The following is a 19,282-nucleotide window of genomic DNA, read 5'->3' on the forward strand; positions in this document are numbered from 1 at the left end:
CCCCAGGGAGCCGGAGCTGCGCCGTGCCCCCGGCTGGCTCGCTTGGCCCCCTTTGTGCTCCCCAAGCGCCCCTCGACCCCAGCGGGCGCCCACCTACCAGCCCAGTTCCCAGCCGACTCCGACCGTTTCTTCTTGACGGGGGGCTCCTCCTGGGGGAACAGAGCGGCCGGCAGTGACAGGACGTCTCCCCCCGCCCCGGGCTCCGACCCTCACTCGGCCAACGGGGCAGCCGAGACTGGGGAACAGCACCGGGCCACCCAGCGGGAGGAGCTGGGCACCCTCCGGCCCCCCGGCGCACGGGCACGAGCCCGAACCCCCAGGCAGCCAGGCCAGGGCCAGCTGGAGACAGACCCTGCAGGTGGGGCCAGCCCTGCTCTGGGACAGGGCCAAACCCGGCCCCTTCAGCATCTCCAGCTCCCAGCCGGAGGCCACAGGGGCCATTGGCTACTCGCTCACAGAGCCATGCAGGCCGCAGTGGCCACTACGCCAGCCCCAGGGACAGCGCCAGCCACGCAGGGAACGGCGCCAGGGCGGAAGCCTGGGAGGGGGGCAGGGAGAAAAGCACGTTGGAGGGCAGTGAGGGGAGGCACCCGCAGGCCCCAGGCTGCCCTGACCTGCTTGTCGGACGGGTCCTTGGCAACGTTCACCGGGGGCTCCTGCAGCTTCTCCGTGTACCTGAGCAGCAGGGAGTTACCGAGCCGCGAGCCCAGGAACAGGTAACCCGGCTCCATCGTGATCATCTGAGGGAGCAGAGACATGGACGCCCTCAGGACCCCTCTGCCCTGTTCTGGGGCTCGCCTGAGCCCAGCCCCGCCACCCCCCCGCGCCCACCAGCCCCCACAGCCGGGCACCACCGCCCCCCCCCGCGCCAACCAGCCCCCGTGCCCGGGCACCACCGCCCCCCGCGCCCACCAGCCCCCACAGCCGGGCACCACCGCCCCCCCCCGCGCCAAACAGCTCCCGTGCCCGGGCACCACCGCCCCCCCCGCGCCAAACAGCCCCCGTGCCTGGGCACCACCCCCCCCCCCCCGCGCCAAACAGCCCCCATGCCCGGGCACCACCGCCCCCCGCGCCCACCAGCCCCCGCGCCTGGGCACCACCGCCCCCCCCGCACCAAACAGCCCCCATGCCCGGGCACCACCGCCCCCCCCCCGCGCCAAACAGCCCCCGTGCCCGGGCTCCGCCACCCCCCCGCGCCAGCCAGCCCCCGCGCCCGGGCACCGCCACCCCAGATGGCACGAGCCTGGCACGGGGAGGGCCGGGTGCCCGCTGGCCAGGCCAGGAGACGCCCCGGGCGAGACTCAGCCTGCCAGGCCCCGCCCAGCGGCTTACACAGGTGGTGAGGACGCTGGCGGCCGCCTTGTCGAAGTGGAAGGAGCGGACGCTCCTCATGCCGTCGGTGATGAGGGTCAGCACGTAGCTGAGGAGAGACGGGGCAGCAGTGAGGCCGGGAGCCCGAGCATGGCCCAGAGCCCACGCCCCGTGGGGCAGGGCGGCCCCTGCCTGGGCCCGGATCACGCCGGCCAAGTCACAGCGAGAGCACCGGGGGCGTCCCGGCCGGAAAGCCAGTCAGAGCCGAACGGCCCGGCCCGGCCCCGAGGCGCCCGCTGGCCGCTCTCGCCACCGGGCCCTGCCACGCAGCCCGGCAAGCCCCCCGCCGCCCGGGGTCGCCAGCCAGCAGCCCTGCCCCACACATAGGCAGCGCCGGGACTTGCTTCCCCGTATCCCACGCTAACCACTAGACCCCACTCCCCCCATAGCGCCAGCCAGGGGGGCCGGCCCCACTCCAAGCCTGCCCCCTCCCCCGCCCAGAGCCCGGGGCCAGGGCCTTACATCTCCCCTCCTTTCAGCGAAATCACCATCTTGTCGTAGGAGATGAACGTGGCCTGCGCGCAGTCCAGCGTCAGCCTCACCCCGTCCTGGACGCCTGCGGAGAGAGGGCCCAGCTCGGTGCCAGCCCAGAGCAGGACGCAGCGCGGCCCCGGCCCTGCCGCCACGCCCCCCCCCCTTCCTCTGGGGCACAAGAAACGGGGCAGGAGCCTCCCGGAGGTCAGTACGCCCCCCCCCCCCCCGGACTACATGTCCCAGCATGCACTGCTGGTGGCGAGAGCCCTTGGCGCACAGGCCCCCCCCACGCCCTGGGCAGGACACCGGGCCTACGGGGCCGCGGGGGCCGGGCTTACGCAGGGGGAAGACGGTGGTCCCGGCCGTCATGCTGTTGAGGGACACTCCGTAGGGCGGGACGCTCTGGTTCAGGTACAGCAGGGAGTTGACGGCGAAGATCACCACGCCGCCTGGGGGGAGAGCAGCCGGCGGGCCCGTCAGTGCCGGGGGGCAGCCCGCGGGGTGGGCACATGGCACCCAGCCGCCCTCCGGGCCCAGCCCAGCGCCCCACACTACACCTGGCGCAGCCCGTCCTTCGGGGGGACAGCTCCCGGGCTCTCAGTCCTAGGCCCCAGCACCAGGCGCCCCAGGGACGCTGGGGGGGTAACCTCGAAGGCGAGAGCCTCGCCCTGCTTCAAACCCCGCCCCTGGGGCAGGGAAGGCCAGACTCCTGGCACCAGTTACCGGGACTAGGCAGGTCTGAGCCCTGCAGAGCCGGGGGGCTGGGCTGGTCTCACAGGCTCACGCCGGAGCCCAGGCCTGGCAGGCGTTTGGAGAGGGGGAGGAAACGGCTCGGCCCTAAGCCCCTTGGGGGCCCCCCGTGCTCCCCTCGCGTTTGAGGGGCCCACCCGGCGGGTGCCTCCCTGTCTGCAGCTGGAGAGCGCCAGCCAGCGCCCTGCATCGATGCGACGAGCCCGCACTCACCGGCCCCGCCAAGCCCCGTGGGAACCCGCCCGCCGCAGACACCGCCGGACTGACCTCACGGCCGCAGAGACTGAGGGACAGGGCCAAGGCCACGGAGGCCAGTGGCGGAGGCGGGCAGGGGTCGGGCCAGTCCCAGGCACCCCCCCGCACGCCGAGGCTGGTCTCACCTATGGGCTTGGGCACGGCCAGGGCCTGCGTGCAGTCGAAGGGCAGGTTGCTGAGCGACCAGATGACGGGATGGACCTTCTGCATGATGTTCAGCGAGATGGCCACGATGCTGCAGGTGTCCTGGCGCACGGCCACCCGCCTGCGGCGAGGGAGGGAGGGAGGGAGGCAGCTCGCACACGCCCTGCCCCGGCGGAGCAGTGCGGGGGGAGGCGGCCGGCCGGGGACAGCCCTGCGCGTCGGGATCCGTGGGCACGTGCGCCCCGCCAGCCCCCGCGCCCAGGGACGGTGTCTGCCCCGGCGGAGCAGTGCGGGGGGAGGCGGCCGGCCGGGGACAGCCCTGCGCGTCGGGATCCGTGGGCACGTGCGCCCCGCCAGCCCCCGCGCCCAGGGACGGTGTCTGCCCGTGCGCGGCTCGGCCACCCCCCCGGCCACCCTGCCCTGCTGGGTCCCCGGGGGGGCTTTGGTGCCACCGCCCCATCCCTGCCAGGCTGCACCAGCCGGCCCCTCCTCCCGGGAGAGCTAGCTGGAGGCCCGTGCTGGGCTCGCAGGCACTGAGCCCTCTGCAAACAGCCGGCAGCCCGGGGCGGGGGAGGGCCCCTGCATGGGATCCCAGGGGCTCAGAGCCGGTGGTGGCTGCAGGGGGGCGGGGCAGGGCCCCATGTGGGATCAGAGCAGGTCGGAGGCTGAGGGCGCCTGGCGGGGCGGAGTGGAGGGGGGACGATGACCCACGAGGGATCGGAGCCGCTTGGAGGCTGAGGGCGCCCGGCGGGACAGAGGGGGCCCAAGGAGCTCGGAGGCTGGGGGGGCCCAAGGGGCAGAGGGGACCCAAGGAGCTCGGAGGCTGGGGGCGCCCAGCAGGGCGGGGGGGCCCCCCCACGAGGGACTGGAGCCTGGGGGCGCCCGGCGGGGCGGGGGGGGCCCCCACGAGGGATCGGAGCCACTCAGAGGCTGGGGGCGCCCGGCGGGACAGGGAGAGGCCCAAGGGGCTCGGAGGCTGGGGGCGCCCGGCGGGGCGGGGGGGCCCCCCGCAAGGGCTCGGAGGCTGGGGGCGCCCGGCGGGACAGGGAGAGGCCCAAGGGGCTCGGAGGCTGGGGGCGCCCGGCGGGGCGGGGAGAGGCCCAAGGGGCTCGGAGGCTGGGGGCGCCCGGCGGGGCGGGAGGGGGCCCCCGCGAGGGATCGGAGGCTGGGGGCGCCCGGCGGGGCGGGGGGGGCCCCCCCGAGGGATCGGAGGCTGGGGGCGCCCGGCGGGGCGGGGGGGGCCCCCCCGAGGGATCGGAGGCTGGGGGTGCCCGGCAGGGCAGGGGGCCCCCCCCCGAGGGATCGGACCCGTCGCCGTACCCCGGCCAGGTCTGGTTGGGCTCGAAGAGGATGAGCAGGGTGGGCTCGTAGTAGCCGCACAGGAACTGCATGTCGATGATGTTGAGCAGCTTCTCGTCCAGCTCCCGCACGTCGATGATGTAGCTGGGCAGGAAGCTGGATTTCTGGCTGCGGCGGGAGGGAAAGCGTGTGAGGGGCTGGGAGGCCGAGGGGGGCAGCCAGCCAGCCCCTCCGGCCCAGCCGCCCGCGGCCCCACGCCCCCTCGGAAGGGGCCCAGCCTGGCTCTGGAGCAGGCCCAGAGAGCCCCACTCCTGTGCGCTCCGTCCTCTCCTCTCCTCTCCTCTCCCGCGCCTGCTCCCCCACCGTGGGGCGCCCGGCCCCCTCCCCCCGCCGGGCTGGAGCAGCCCCCGCCCCCCACGGCGGGCCGCAGGCAGGGGCTGCTCCGGTACCAGGTAACCGCGCACCGGTGGCCTGGGCCCACCCCCACCCTGCGGCACGGGGCCTTACCCCTCTCCCATCACCCCCTCGTGCTCGTCCGTCAGCGTGTCCCGCCGGAAGGGCAGCACCACGAGGCGGGTGCCGTAGATCAGCATGACGGCGCAGCGCCCGTCCGGGTCCACCCGCACCTTGGGGATGTGAACGTTCTGCACAAAGCCGTCCTGGGGGCACAGAGCGCAGCAGACTGAGCCACACCGGCCCCGCGGGCCCGGGGCAAACCTGCCCCCCCCGCCCCCGCTGAGCCACTCCGGCCCCGCGGGCCCGGGGCAAACCTGCCCCCCCCGCCCCCGCTGAGCCACTCCGGCCCCGCGGGCCCGGGGCAAACCTGCCCCCCTCCCCCCCGCGCTGAGCCACTCCGGCCCCGCGGGCCCGGGGCAAACCTGCCCCCCCCGCCCCCGCTGAGCCACTCCGGCCCCGCGGGCCCGGGGCAAACCTGCCCCCCTCCCCCCCGCGCTGAGCCACTCCGGCCCCGCGGGCCCGGGGCAAACCAGCCCCCCCCCCCGCCCCCCGCTGAGCTACTCCGGCCCGCAGGCCCGGGGCAAACCTGCCCCCCCCCCGCTGAGCCACTCCGGCCCCGCGGGCCTGGGGCAAACCTGCCCCCCCCCCGAGCCACTCCAGCCCCGCGGGCCCGGGGCAAACCTGCCAGCCCCAGGCAGCCACACTGGAGCCTCCCAGAACCACCTTCCTCCCCACGAGCCTCAGCAGCCCCCCCAGCCACCGGAAATGGTCGGCCTGCTTCTGGCAACCCAGGCTGGCCTGGCCCCCGCAGGGCCCGAGGGCTTTCTCCCCGGGCCCGGCGCTCCTGGCTCCCCGAGGGGGGCAGGCGCTGGACACAGCCCGTGGGTCTCAGCCCTGGAACGCAGGGGGCTCAGTCCCACACACGGCCCAGGGGCTCCCCCTCACCGGGGGCGGAGCCGTGCAGGGAGCTGCCACCTGCCCCTCTCCACGCGCTCCCATCCCGTACAGGGCAGCCCAGCCGAGGGGCCACGGAGGCCACGCACAGCTCCCCCGGGGTGGGCCGGAAACGCGCCTCGGCCCGGCTCCGCCACCTCGTTCCTGCGCCGCGGTCTCGCCCTTGGGCTGTGAAGGGCCGAAGCCGCCGGCCCCAGGCCTGGCCGTGTTACAACCCCAGCGCTGGGGGGCGGAGGGCAGGCCTGGCGGGCCAGGGAGGGCCCAGCGCTCCCAGCCTGGCGGGGGCATGATGCCCGGGGCGAGCGGCTGCCCGAGCGGCCCCCATGCCGCGGCGGGAACAGGGAGGCGCTGACCCCCAGCTCGCACGCAAGGACCGACCTTTAGCTCCGGCTCCTCAAAGTAGTGCAGGGAGAGGGTCTTCAGGTCGTGGGTGCCCGGGTCGTACTCCACCACCGAGAGCTGGGGGGAGGGGGAGGGTTAGACGGCACCCTCGGGTGGGGGCACCCTCCACGGACATGGCACCTCCATGGACTTCAAAGGCCTGCGGGGAGCACTGTGCCCGCCCGGAAAGGCAGCAGATACCACGTGGGCCACGTCAGCCCCTTGGTTCCACGCCGGGCTGGAGGACCCGAGGTACCGCCCGAGCACTCCGAGCCGCTCCCTGCTCTGCCCCTCACGCCCAGGCTGGGTCCGCCAGCCCCCCTCCCTCCGGGTCCGCCAGCCCCCCTCCCTCCAGACCTGCCCGACCCCCCTCCCTCCGGGTCTGTCAGCCCCCCTCCCTCCGGACCTCCCCGACCCCCCCACCTCTGGGTCCGTCATCCCCCTCCCTCCGGGTCCATCAGGCCCCCCTCCCTCCAGATCCGTCAGCCCCCCTCCCTCCAGACCTGCCCGACCCCCCTCCCTCCGGGTCCGTCAGCCCCCCTCCCTCCAGACCTGCCCGACCCCCCTCCCTCCGGGTCCGTCAGCCCCCCTCCCTCCAGACCTGCCCGACCCCCCTCCCTCCAGATCCATCAGCCCACTCCCTCCGGACCTGCCCGACCCCCCTCCCTCCGGGTCCGTCAGCCCCCCTCCCTCCAGACCTGCCCGACCCCCCTCCCTCCAGATCCATCAGCCCACTCCCTCCGGACCTGCCCGACCCCCCTCCCTCCGGGTCCGTCAGCCCCCCTCCCTCCAGACCTGCCCGACCCCCCTCCCTCCAGATCCATCAGCCCACTCCCTCCGGACCTGCCCGACCCCCCTCCCTCCGGGTCCGTCAGGCCCCCCTCCCTCCAGACCTGCCCGACCCCCCTCCCTCCAGATCCATCAGCCCACTCCCTCCGGACCTGCCCGACCCCCCTCCCTCCGGGTCCGTCAGGCCCCCCTCCCTCCGGGTCCGCCAGCCCCCCTCCCTCCGGGTCCGTCAGCCCCCCTCCCTCCGGGTCCGTCAGCCCCCCTCCCTCCAGACCTGCCCGACCCCCCTCCCTCCGGGTCCGTCAGCCCCCCTCCCTCCGGGTCCGCCAGCCCCCCTCCCTCCAGACCTGCCTGACCCCCCTCCCTCCGGGTCCGTCAGCCCCCCTCCCTCCGGGTCTGTCAGCCCCCCTCCTTCCAGATCCGTCAGCCCCCCTCCCTCCGGGTCCGCCAGCCCCCCTCCCTCCAGACCTGCCTGACCCCCCTCCCTCCGGGTCTGTCAGCCCCACTCCCTCCGGACATGCCCGACCCCCCTCCCTCTGGGCTGTCAGCCATCCCCCCCGGGTCCAGCAGCCCCCCAGCTAGTCCAGTCCCAGCCTGGGGGGATGATCTGGCCCAGGCCCTGCCCGTCCCGCGGGGCCTGCCCCCGAAGTTACCTTGGCATCCTTGAAGCTGAGCAGCAGGGCGTCCCTCTTGGCTCCCGCCAGCTGCACGCTGGCCATGGACATGACGTTGCCGAAGAAGGCGAAGGCGGCCACCAGCTCCAGCTTCTCCTTGTGACTTTTGCCCTCTGCCCAGGCCAGAGCACGAGTGAGGCCGAGAGGTGCAGGGCCAGGGCTCTGCCTGCCCCCCGCCGAGGGGCGCCCCGGCCTCGCCCACGTCACAGCACCCAGCCTGCTCTGCCCTCTCCACCCGCCGAGGGGTGCCCCGGCCTCGCCCACGTCACAGCACCCAGCCTGCTCTGCCCTCTCCACCCGCCGAGGGGCGCCCCGGCCTCGCCCACGTCACAGCACCCAGCCTGCTCTGCCTGCCCCCGCCGAGGGGCGCCCCGGCCTCGCCCACGTCACAGCACCCAGCCTGCTCTGCCCTCTCCACCCGCCGAGGGGCGCCCCGGCCTCGCCCACGTCACAGCACGCAGCCTGCTCTGCCTGCCCCCGCCGAGGGGCGCCCCGGCCTCGCCCACGTCACAGCACGCAGCCTGCTCTGCCCTCTCCACCCGCCGAGGGGCGCCCCGGCCTCGCCCGCGTCACAGCACCCAGCCTGCTCTGCCTGCCCCCGCCGAGGGGCGCCCCGGCCTCGCCCGCGTCACAGCACCCAGCCTGCTCTGCCCTCTCCACCCGCCGAGGGGCGCCCCGGCCTCGCCCACGTCACAGCACCCAGCCTGCTCTGCCTGCCCCCGCCGAGGGGCGCCCCGGCCTCGCCCACGTCACAGCACGCAGCCTGCTCTGCCCTCTCCACCCGCCGAGGGGCGCCCTGGCCTCGCCCACGTCACAGCACCCAGCCTGCTCTGCCCTCTCCACCCGCCGAGGGGCGCCCTGGCCTCGCCCACGTCACAGCACCCAGCCTGCTCTGCCCTCTCCACCCGCCGAGGGGCGCCCCGGCCTCGCCCGCGTCACAGCACCCAGCCTGCTCTGCCTGCCCCCGCCGAGGGGCGCCCTGGCCTCGCCCGCATCACAGCACCCAGCCTGCTCTGCCCTCTCCACCCGCCGAGGGGCGCCCCGGCCTCACCCACGTCACAGCACCCAGCCTGCTCTGCCCTCTCCACCCGCCGAGGGGCGCCCCGGCCTCGCCCACGTCACAGTACCCAGCTTGCTCTGCCTGCCCCCGCCGAGGGGCGCCCCAGCCTCGCCCGTGTCACAGCACCCAGCCTGCTCTGCCTGGCCCCGCCGAGGGGCGCCCCGGCCTCGCCCACGTCACAGCACCCAGCCTGCTCTGCCTGCCCCCGCCGAGGGGCGCCCCGGCCTCGCCCGCGTCACAGCACCCAGCCTGCTCTGCCTGCCCCCGCCGAGGGGCGCCCCGGCCTCGCCCGCATCACAGCACCCAGCCTGCTCTGCCTGCCCCCGCCGAGGGGCGCCCCGGCCTCACCCACGTCACAGCACCCAGCCTGCTCTGCCCTCTCCACCCGCCGAGGGGCGCCCCGGCCTCACCCACGTCACAGCACCCAGCCTGCTCTGCCCTCTCCACCCGCCGAGGGGCGCCCCGGCCTCGCCCACGTCACAGCACGCAGCCTGCTCTGCCTCGCCCCGCCAAGGGGCGCCCCGGCCTCGCCCGCGTCACAGCACCCAGCCTGCTCTGCCTGGCCCCGCCGAGGGGCGCCCCGGCCTCGCCCGCGTCACAGCACCCAGCCTGTTCTGCCTGCCCCCGCCGAGGGGCGCCCCGGCCTCGCCCGCGTCACAGCACGCAGCCTGCTCTGCCCTCTCCACCCGCCGAGGGGCGCCCCGGCCTCGCCCGCGTCACAGCACCCAGCCTGCTCTGCCCTCTCCACCCGCCGAGGGGCGCCCCGGCCTCGCCCACGTCACAGCACGCAGCCTGCTCTGCCCTCTCCACCCGCCGAGGGGTGCCCCGGCCTCGCCCGCGTCACAGCACCCAGCCTGCTCTGCCCTCTCCACCCGCCGAGGGGCGCCCCGGCCTCGCCCGCGTCACAGCACCCAGCCTGCTCTGCCCTCTCCACCCGCCGAGGGGTGCCCCGGCCTCGCCCGCGTCACAGCACCCAGCCTGCTCTGCCCTCTCCACCCGCCGAGGGGCGCCCCGGCCTCGCCCACGTCACAGCACGCAGCCTGCTCTGCCCTCTCCACCCGCCGAGGGGCGCCCTGGCCTCGCCCACGTCACAGCACCCAGTCTGCTCTGCCCTCTCCACCCGCCGAGGGGCGCCCCGGCCTCGCCCACGTCACAGCACGCAGCCTGCTCTGCCCTCTCCACCCGCCGAGGGGCGCCCCGGCCTCGCGCGCGTCACAGCACCCAGCCTGCTCTGCCCTCTCCACCCGCCGAGGGGCGCCCCGGCCTCGCCCACGTCACAGCACCCAGCCTGCTCTGCCTGCCCCCGCCGAGGGGCGCCCCGGCCTCGCCCACGTCACAGCACGCAGCCTGCTCTGCCCTCTCCACCCGCCGAGGGGCGCCCCGGCCTCGCGCGCGTCACAGCACCCAGCCTGCTCTGCCCTCTCCACCCGCCGAGGGGCGCCCCGGCCTCGCCCACGTCACAGCACCCAGCCTGCTCTGCCTGCCCCCGCCGAGGGGCGCCCCGGTCTCGCCCACGTCACAGCACCCAGCCTGCTCTGCCCTCTCCACCCGCCGACCCCGCCGGCCAGCCCCATGTGGTCCCCCGGCCGCGCCGGGAATCAGCCCCGGGGCCCCCACGGGACGCCTCGCCCTCTGTCAGGATCACGCCCGTCGCGCCGCACTCGCGATAGCCGGGGCGTGGCCAATTCAGCCCCATGTCACAGCTCCGCGCCCCCGGCCAGCCCCTCGCTCCGCCGGCCAGGAGGCAGGCCCGGGACAGCCGGCCAGGGGCTGCGGGATTCCACGCCCCACTGCCCACCCCCAGCCCGACGGGCTCCCCGGGAGAGGCTTGGGGGCAGGACGCTGTGACCTACGCTGGGGTGGCCATGGCTGGCAGGGCCTAAGGAGATTTCCTGGTTCCCCGCTGCTGGCTCTCAGGCCGGCGCTGGGCAGGGGGTGGCCGGCCCCGTGACCCAAAGACCACGTGCCAAGTGGGTTCTGCTTCCACCGGCTCGTGGTCTCGGCAGGACGCAGAGGCCTGCACGTGAGCAGGACGGGGGGACGCGCCGCGGCCAGGCTCAGGTTCCGGCCCCACCCCAGGCGACCCCGCAGAGCCAGGCCGCCCCACTGCTGCCCGCTCCCCGCCCCACCTACCTGTGGGCCTGTCTCCTTTCGTGGAGGGCTGGAAGGAAGAGAGCACTGCATCAGCCGCTGCACCCAGACGGCCAAGTCCCGCGAGCCTGGCCGGGCAGCAGCCCTGCTCTAGCGCCCGTGGCCGGGGCCCCTCAGCTCGGGGCCGGGGGCCTGGTCCCACTCACGGGGCAGCTCCAGAGCACGCAAGCAATGGAAGCTCCCCCGCCCCAGCACAGCCACTGCCCCTCAGCCTTGGCCGGCAGCCCCCCAGCATTCCTGGGCTTTTCCCCACCCCCAGGCTCTCCCGTGCCTGGCCCACAAGCCCTGCCCCCCAGGTCCGTGCACCTAACCCCTCTGAAAAGAAGACGTGAGCCAAGCACCGAGTATTCCCGCAACACGGTAACCGAGCTAACCTGAGCACAAGCACCTCTCCGGAGGCCAGGCCTACGCCCCCCCCATCCGCTCCCCTACGGTCCCCTTTCCTACCCGCCCACAGCTAACCGCCCCCGTGCGGGCTCTCAACCTCCACCACCGCCTTCCCGTGGTGTCCTTGGCCTCTGTCTGTCAGAGGCTGGAGAGGGATGGCAGGAGACAAATCGCTTGATCATTGTCTTCGGTCCACCCTCTCTGGGGCACCTGGCGCTGGCCACTGTCGGCAGACAGGATACTGGGCTAGATGGACCTTTGGTCTGACCCAGTCCGGCCGTTCTTATGTTCTTATGCTTATCAGCAAATCGAAGATGCAGAATTATAACGCTGAGCGCAGACCTGCTGCCAGCAGGGCGGGGCCCCCGCAGGACGAACGTTCAAACAGCCCCTTTGTGCTTCCTGCCCCACTGCCCTTCGTGCTGGGGAGGCGCTGTCGTAACTAGCCACTAAATTCCCTCCCCACTCTCCTCAGCCTGTGCCAGGAGCCCTACAAAAGCCTTAACGGCGAGGCTGCTGCCAGGCTCACCCCCAGCGTCCCAGCTCCTCGTACTCTCCCCTCCGTCTGTATCCAGTAGGGATGAAATGCTGGAGTCGATTAGGCGATAAACAAAAGCCTATCGGTTAATGCAATCGACTAGATGCATTTAAATGCAGAGTCCCGCTGCGGCTCTGCATTAACACGTCGTACGACGCCCTGGCTCAGTCCTAGCTCACGCCAGGCCGGGACCCAGCCCCACTGCGGCTCTGCATTAACACGTCATACGACGCCCTGGCTCAGTCCTAGCTGACGCCAGGCCGGGACCCAGCCCCACTGCGGCTCTGCATTAACACATCGTACGACGCCCTGGCTCAGTCCTAGCTCACGCCAGGCCGGGACCCAGCCCCACTGTGGCTCTGCATTAACACGTCGTACGACGCCCTGGTTCAGTCCTAGCTCACGCCAGGCCGGGACCCAGCCCCACTGCGGCTCTGCATTAACATGTCGTACGACGCCCTGGCTCAGTCCTAGCTCACGCCGGGCCGGGACCCAGCCCCACTGTGGCTCTGCATTAACACGTCGTACGACGCCCTGGTTCAGTCCTAGCTCACGCCGGGCCGGGACCCAGCCCCACTGTGGCTCTGCATTAACACGTCGTACGACGCCCTGGCTCAGTCCTAGCTCACACCGGGCCGGGACCCAGCCCCACTGCGGCTCTGCATTAACACGTCGTACGACGCCCTGGTTCAGTCCTAGCTCACGCCAGGCCGGGACCCAGCCCCACTGCGGCTCTGCATTAACACATCGTATGACACCTTGGCTCAGTCCTAGCTCACGCCAGGCCGGGACCCAGCCCCACTGCGGCTCTGCGTTAACACGTCGTACGACGCCCTGGCTCAGTCCTAGCTCACACCGGGCCGGGACCCAGCCCCACTGCGGCTCTGCATTAACACTTCGTACGACGCCCTGGTTCAGTCCTAGCTCACGCCAGGCCGGGACCCAGCCCCACTGCGGCTCTGCATTAACACATCGTACGACGCCCTGGTTCAGTCCTAGCTGACGCCGGGCCGGGACCCAGCCCCACTGCGGCTCTGCATTAACACTTCGTACGACGCCCTGGCTCAGTCCTAGCTCGCGCCAGGCCGGGACCCAGCCCCACTGCGGCTCTGCATTAACACGTCATACGACGCCCTGGCTCAGTCCTAGCTCACGCCAGGCCGGGACCCAGCCCCACTGCAGCTCTGCATTAACACGTCGTACGACGCCCTGGCTCAGTCCTAGCTGACGCCAGGCCGGGACCCAGCCCCACTGCGGCTCTGCATTAACACGTCGTACGACGCCCTGGCTCAGTCCTAGCTGACGCCAGGCCGGGACCCAGCCCCACTGCGGCTCTGCATTAACACGTCGTACGACGCCCTGGCTCAGTCCTAGCTGACGCCAGGCCGGGACCCAGCCCCACTGCGGCTCTGCATTAACACGTCGTACGACGCCCTGGCTCAGTCCTAGCTGACGCCAGGCCGGGACCCAGCCCCACTGCGGCTCTGCATTAACACGTCATACGACGCCCTGGCTCAGTCCTAGCTGACGCCGGGCTGGGACCCAGCCTCACTGCAGCTCTGCATTAACACGTTGTACGACGCCCTGGTTCAGTCCTAGCTCACGCCGGGCCGGGACCCAGCCCCACTGCGGCTCTGCATTAACACGTCATACGACGCCCTGGCTCAGTCCTAGCTGACGCCGGGCCGGGACCTAGCCTCACTGCAGCTCTGCATTAACACGTCGTACGACGCCCTGGCTCAGTCCTAGCTCACGCCGGGCCGGGACCCAGCCCCACTGCGGCTCTGCATTAACACGTCGTACGACGCCCTGGTTCAGTCCTAGCTGACGCCAGGCCGGGACCCAGCCCCACTGCGGCTCTGCATTAACACGTCGTACGACGCCCTGGCTCAGTCCTAGCTGACGCCGGGCCGGGACCCAGCCCCACTGCGGCTCTGCATTAACACGTCGTACGACGCCCTGGCTCAGTCCTAGCTGACGCCGGGCCGGGACCCAGCCCCACTGCGGCTCTGCATAACACGTCATACGACGCCCTGGCTCAGTCCTAGCTCACGCCAGGCCGGGACCCAGCCCCACTGCGGCTCTGCATTAACACGTCATACGACGCCCTGGCTCAGTCCTAGCTGACGCCGGGCCGGGACCTAGCCTCACTGCAGCTCTGCATTAACACGTAGTAGGAGCCGGGCAGCCTGCCCCCAGCTCCTCCTGCATTTTAAATTGCACAGTCACAGCGGGGTTTGGTCATGGACCCGGTGTGAGCCAGGCTGCCTTCCCTTCTCGACTAATCAAGTCGTCCATACAAACTGTATCAACTACTTGATTCGTAAGTGAAGCTCATTTTAACATCCCTCGTATCCAGCCAGTTCTGTTGGTGCGACTGCGGAGTTCTGCTCCATCACTATGGCAATACAAGCCACAAACAATAATAATAATTTACAAACGCTTCCAAATTTCTTCTTTCCTTTGTGATTTATGAATGACATTTCCTGGCAGGTGTCCAAGGCATTTTTGGGTTTGCACCTCCACTCAGAAGAGGATTAATTCTGAGTTCCCGGGGGGTCAAAAATATTACGCTTTCATTTGATTAACATACACCCTGGATTTGCGTTAGGAACACAGGCCTGCAAGCGAGCTCCCTGACTATCGAATCCAGTCCCTGGTACCACAGGCAACCCATAGACATGCAGGGATCGGATCTGTGGAAACAGCTGCGACACAGAGGGCTGGGCGGGACTGACATGGCTTGGCGGGAGAACCGGGTACCTCGGAGTCATGGTTGAGTCTGTACACGTAGAGCTGAGACGTTCCTGCCACTACCAGGTTGCGCTCTGTGTTGGAGAAGAAGTTGCAGTACATGGAGAATTCCACCCCCGTCGGGGGGTGGGCCTGTCTGTACACCGCATACATCCTCGGGGAACCTGCCCAGAGACAGGGAAGAGAAAGACCCATCGGCCGTGAGAACCACCAGTAACCCAAGGGCCCCCGAGAGGCCCCGCTGTCCCAGGCTGTGCAAGACAGTGAGGCAGGCAGCCGGCGAGAGAGCCTAGCGCTGCCACAGCCCCATCTCGGAGACCAAGGCTCCCCCCACGGCGCGCCAGACCCGGCAGCCCGAGCCTCCAGCCCCCTGGGAGGGCAACACGGCGCCGGCCGCCCCTTTCGGAGCCTGGCAGCGGGGCCCCCGAAGCGAGGCTGGGGCCGGCGTCCAATGGACCCGCCAAGGAGTCTCCCGGGGCCAAGCAGAGCCTGAGGCCAGGACAGAGCCGGGGGCTGTTACCCCCCAGCCCCCAGGACACGGCCCCACGCGCTCAGGGCTGGGCATGGCGCCCTCCCTGGGACCCCCCCGCCCCTCCCGCCGGCAGGGCGCAGCGCCCGGGGGTTGGGGGGGAAGTGCCCCTGCCAGGGGCCTGACCCCCGGGAAACCTCAACCCCCCTGCGGCCTGCGCTGCCCCCCCCCGAGCGACCCCTCCCCCACCTCCCCCCGAGCGACCCCTCCCCCCACCTCCCCCGAGCGACCCCTCCCCCGCCTCCCCCCGAGCGACCCCTCCCCCCACCTCCCCCAGAGCGACCCCTCCCCCCACCTCCCCCAGAGCGACCCCTCCCCCACCTCCCCCCGAGCGACCCTCCCCCAGAGCGACCCCTCCCCCACCTCCCCCCGAGCGACCCCTCCCCCAGAGCGACCCCTCCCCCACCTCCCCCCGAGCGACCCTCCCCCCACCTCCCCCGAGCGACCCCTCCCCCACCTCGCCCCGAGCGACCCTCCCCCCCCGGGACCCACCGGCCCCCCTCGCTGCTCCTCATGCGGCCGCCGGAAGCGCCGGGTCCCGCCGGGCTACCATAGAGCGGCGACGTCGGGGCTAGAGAGGCCGCGAGGGGGCGGGGCTGCCCGGAACCATAGAGTCGCGCCCACTGCGCCTGCGCCGCGCTCCCCCCCCCCTCCCCGCCGCGCGCTGGGAACGTTCCGGGAGGCGCCGGGCCGGTCAGGGCTGCAGGGGTCTCTGCTCCTCCCCGCCGCCAGGGGGCGCTGCCCCGTGTCCGCTCCTCGCCTCTGCACCCAGCCCCCCCCCGTGCACCCACTGACCTGCCCTCCCCCACGTGGCCCCACACAGACCCCCCCACACTAAATCCCACCACGTGGATCCTCCAGGCTGAGCCTGCCTGTGCACCCCTGCACGACGGCCTGGCACGGGCGCGTGCAAGAGTCGCTCACTAGCCTGGTGCACTGGACTCCCCAGTGGCGCCGCCCTGTACGATTAGGGCCCTAATGAACTCCTGGCCCATTCTGGCCAATTTCACAGTCCTGGTGTGGAGAAATCCCTGCAGTGTGATATAGTGATAGAGCGCTGCACAGTCCTGGAGTTTGTAACGTTACACTTTGTATTAAGATCTGTCCTTTCCGGGCTTTGTTCAGTGTCTTAGAGACGCTCTGGAACGTTTCTCCTAGAACTTTGTATTAAGAGATCTAGATCTTGTAAGAAAAAACTGTCTTTTGAGCTCTCCCCTTTCCTTGATTGCCCTGTTGAAATGACTGAGGTGTGAATGGAGAATGAAGGGGGAGCCCCTCCAGCAGCAGTCCCAAGGGCGGAGAGGGTCTGGGAGACAGACCCAAGACAATACCTGTGCAGTGAGCTCATTAAGAAGACTGGACAGACAGACCCCTTGGGAGTCCAGCAGCAAGTGCCTGCCCTTGGAAGGACTCTCTTTGAAGCCGCATTAGGAAAGGCCAGGTGATGACTAATTGGCTGCACGAGAGGGATAAATAGGAGGCATCTTGCAGAGGGACCCCGGGTTTTCGTCTTGTCAACATGGGAGCATCGATCCGGATCGGCAGAAGCCCGGCTCCACCCCCTCCCCCTTCTAACTCACCTGGCCAATGCAGTTAGGGGGAGCAACTTTTGGTAACAACAAGATGGAGTGTGCTTGTGTGTGTGTGTGTGTGTTTGTGTGTGCGCGCGCATGAGTGTGATGTGTCATATGCATATGATAAGTATTGATTGATCTATGTATGTTCAATAAATGTGGTGTGTTGCCTTATCCCCCTGAAAAAGATCCTGGGTGCTTCTTTTAAGCACAACACTAGCATCTTTTCTGTGGTAAATGCCATGCTTTCGGCTATTGGCGTCTGGAATTGAAATGTGCAATTTCGGGGTGTGGTAGCGGCCCTCTCCTAGCCACAAAGACGTCTGCCCAAGAAGGCCGTGGCACCGCTACCCTTACAGAGGCTCTGTCTGCTCTGGGAAGGGCTGGCAACAAAAGTGCTGTGAACACACAAACGTCGCCACCAGTGAAAAGTGGGCAAACTGTTTTTTCTGCCTCCCGTTGTCGACATTTCCTGGCCACATTGCAAGCTCCCTGTCATCAGATAGAGCAAAGCATTGTGGGGACACATCCAGTGTTGCAGGAAGGCAGAGCTGATCCCTCCGCTCCTTGGGACACCCACGTAGCTCTGGGAGCTCTCCGTTCTGAGGGATGGCAGAGTAGGACAACCATCCCTCCAGCCTGCCTGTCGCTGGGTTCCTAGCAGGGCAGAACAGGAGCATTCCAGTGACTTGTTCTTCCTGGAGCAGCTCCCTCAGCTGGCAGACACTTCCCGGAGCTTTGAAAGGGGAGGGTGTGTGACGGCAGGTTGGGGGTCCCCCATCTCCTGCACCCCGAAATGGCACGAACAGACTGCACCAGCCGGTGGAATAGAGGAAGTTTATTGCCTCTCCAGGATACAGCACAGCACAGATGTAATCTGGTCACAGAGCTGGGCTAGGATGCCTCAGGCCCCCTTGAGATGGGGGAGACTGGGCCCCTAAACTCCAGCCCCTTTCCCTAGCCTGTCTCCTCCATGCTCCCAGACAGCCAGCAACTAACTAACCCTCTTCCAGGCCTGCCCCCCGCTAGGGCAGCATTCCACCTTCCTTTGTTCCTCTCCATGGGGGGTGTCTGGCCACTGGTTTGCATAGTGACTCATCCTGTTTTGCTGGGTCATGGTACCCACAGCAGCCAGTGGGGGTTACCCCAGAGCCAGCAGCATAGAAACCAGCCAGGTACCCCCACTACATCACAGGGTGCGCCTGCCTGCAGGGCAGCAGAGATCACAGAACACTGAGCAGAGCCATCCGGGCAGGCATGGTGGGATCGTGGCAGAAGCCAGTTCTCTGGACAGAACAAACAGCAGGGTCCACACTGGCTCTTTGTGGACAATAAGGGGAGGGGCAAAGAGCAAAATGGACGTTTTTCGCCACCAGACCTGGGTGCATGGCAGTGTCAACGCTCTCATTGTTTTGTCACCAAAAGGCAGCGTTTGGCAACAAAACGTGCCGGTGTTGACAAACCCATAGGCGCTGCTGTCAGAGGGGTCGCCTTCAGAGCTGGGCCACTGGAGAGCAGTGGCTGCTGGCCGGGAGCCCAGGTTTGAGGCAGAGCTGTCCCCAGCAGCAGCAGTACAGAAATAAGGGTGGCATGGGCTGGCATTGCCACCGGTACATCTGTGCAGCTGCCCGCAGAGCTCGGCCCTCAGTGGCCAGCCCCATGCCTGGCTGCCCAGCTCTGAAGATGGTGCTAATCCTGAGACACACACGTACCCCACAACTCCTTTTTGGGTTAGAAGCTCCAAACGCCGGCCTTCCCTGTGAAACGCCGGCCTTCCCTGTGAAACGCCAGCCTTCCCCGTGAAACGCCGGCCTTCCCCGTGAAACGCCAGCCTTCCCCGTGAAACGCCGGCCTTCCCCGTGAAACGCCGGCCTTCCCCGTGAAACACCAGCCTTCCCCGTGAAACGCCGGCCTTCCCCGTGAAACGCCGGCCTTCCCCGTGAAACACCAGCCTTCCCCGTGAAACGCCGGCCTTCCCCGAAACATCAGCCATCACCATGAAATCTTTCTCGTGCAGGGTAAAAGCCCGTGCAAACCAGGGGAGGCCTGATTTCACAGCCTGTGACGCATTCTTCAGGTCCATGAATGTGGCGGGGCCCTGTAGGCCATCATTAGGCATGGAGCCAGTAGGTGCTGTAAGAAACATTGTGGGGCTCCATGGCCTCTTCTGGCTACCACGGGACAAGCCGGAGCCAAAGGGCAGGGCTACGTTGCATCTGGCCGATGGTGGGAGTCTGGGGAGGGTGCTCTCAACCAGCGGAGGGGAGACACTCTCCTGCCGACACAGCGCCGTCTACAGGCGGGCTTGGGGGGTAAGACAAGTAGCACAGGGGGCAGGTTCCCCCCCCCCCCCAGTGCCATAGTTACACCACCATGCGGCTCATCGACACTACAGCTGGGATCCCCACTCTGAGATTGTCGCACGGCACGGAGGTCGATTTACCAGGTCCTCACGTGGAGCAGACAGGACACACCGACTGCTGCTCGCTCTCCCGTGGACCGGGATCCTGCACCTCCGCACGCAGGCTAACGGGAGCCAGCAGGAGAGCGTCTCCGGGTGACACGCCACAGCGGGGACACCACAGGAGGCAGACCCCAGCTCGGCTCTTCCCGGTGGCTGAGACGGCCCTCCCGGTTGCATGGGCCGGCCCGACGTGTGTGGCGCAGCCCTCGCTAACCCCTCTTGCTGACGTCGGTGGGGACTAGCTGAAGCCCCTTGGGAAATGACTGGAAGCACCACTA

At 69.8% G+C, this 19,282-nt stretch overlaps 1 protein-coding gene across 1 annotated transcript in view; it reads right to left on the reverse strand.

The window, feature by feature from the left end:
* Positions 1-15,594, reverse strand: part of CPSF1 (cleavage and polyadenylation specific factor 1) — a 37,360-nt gene extending 21,766 nt beyond the window's left edge. The window contains exons 1-13 of the mRNA XM_089776105.1: positions 15,459-15,594; positions 14,447-14,601; positions 10,741-10,768; positions 7,527-7,660; positions 6,082-6,162; positions 4,801-4,952; positions 4,315-4,461; positions 2,976-3,115; positions 2,184-2,294; positions 1,834-1,927; positions 1,333-1,420; positions 615-740; positions 98-149 (exon numbers count right to left, since the gene is read on the reverse strand). Of these exons, the coding sequence (XP_089632231.1) occupies positions 98-149; positions 615-740; positions 1,333-1,420; positions 1,834-1,927; positions 2,184-2,294; positions 2,976-3,115; positions 4,315-4,461; positions 4,801-4,952; positions 6,082-6,162; positions 7,527-7,660; positions 10,741-10,768; positions 14,447-14,590 (1,297 nt within the window). The 5' untranslated portion in view covers positions 14,591-14,601; positions 15,459-15,594. The remainder of the gene's footprint in view (positions 1-97; positions 150-614; positions 741-1,332; positions 1,421-1,833; positions 1,928-2,183; positions 2,295-2,975; positions 3,116-4,314; positions 4,462-4,800; positions 4,953-6,081; positions 6,163-7,526; positions 7,661-10,740; positions 10,769-14,446; positions 14,602-15,458) is intronic.
* Positions 15,595-19,282: the final 3,688 nt, after the last annotated feature.

Source organism: Pelodiscus sinensis, chromosome 2, assembly GCF_052426305.1.
Source record: "Pelodiscus sinensis isolate ZL-2025 chromosome 2, ASM5242630v1, whole genome shotgun sequence".
Lineage (NCBI taxonomy): Eukaryota > Metazoa > Chordata > Testudines > Trionychidae > Pelodiscus > Pelodiscus sinensis.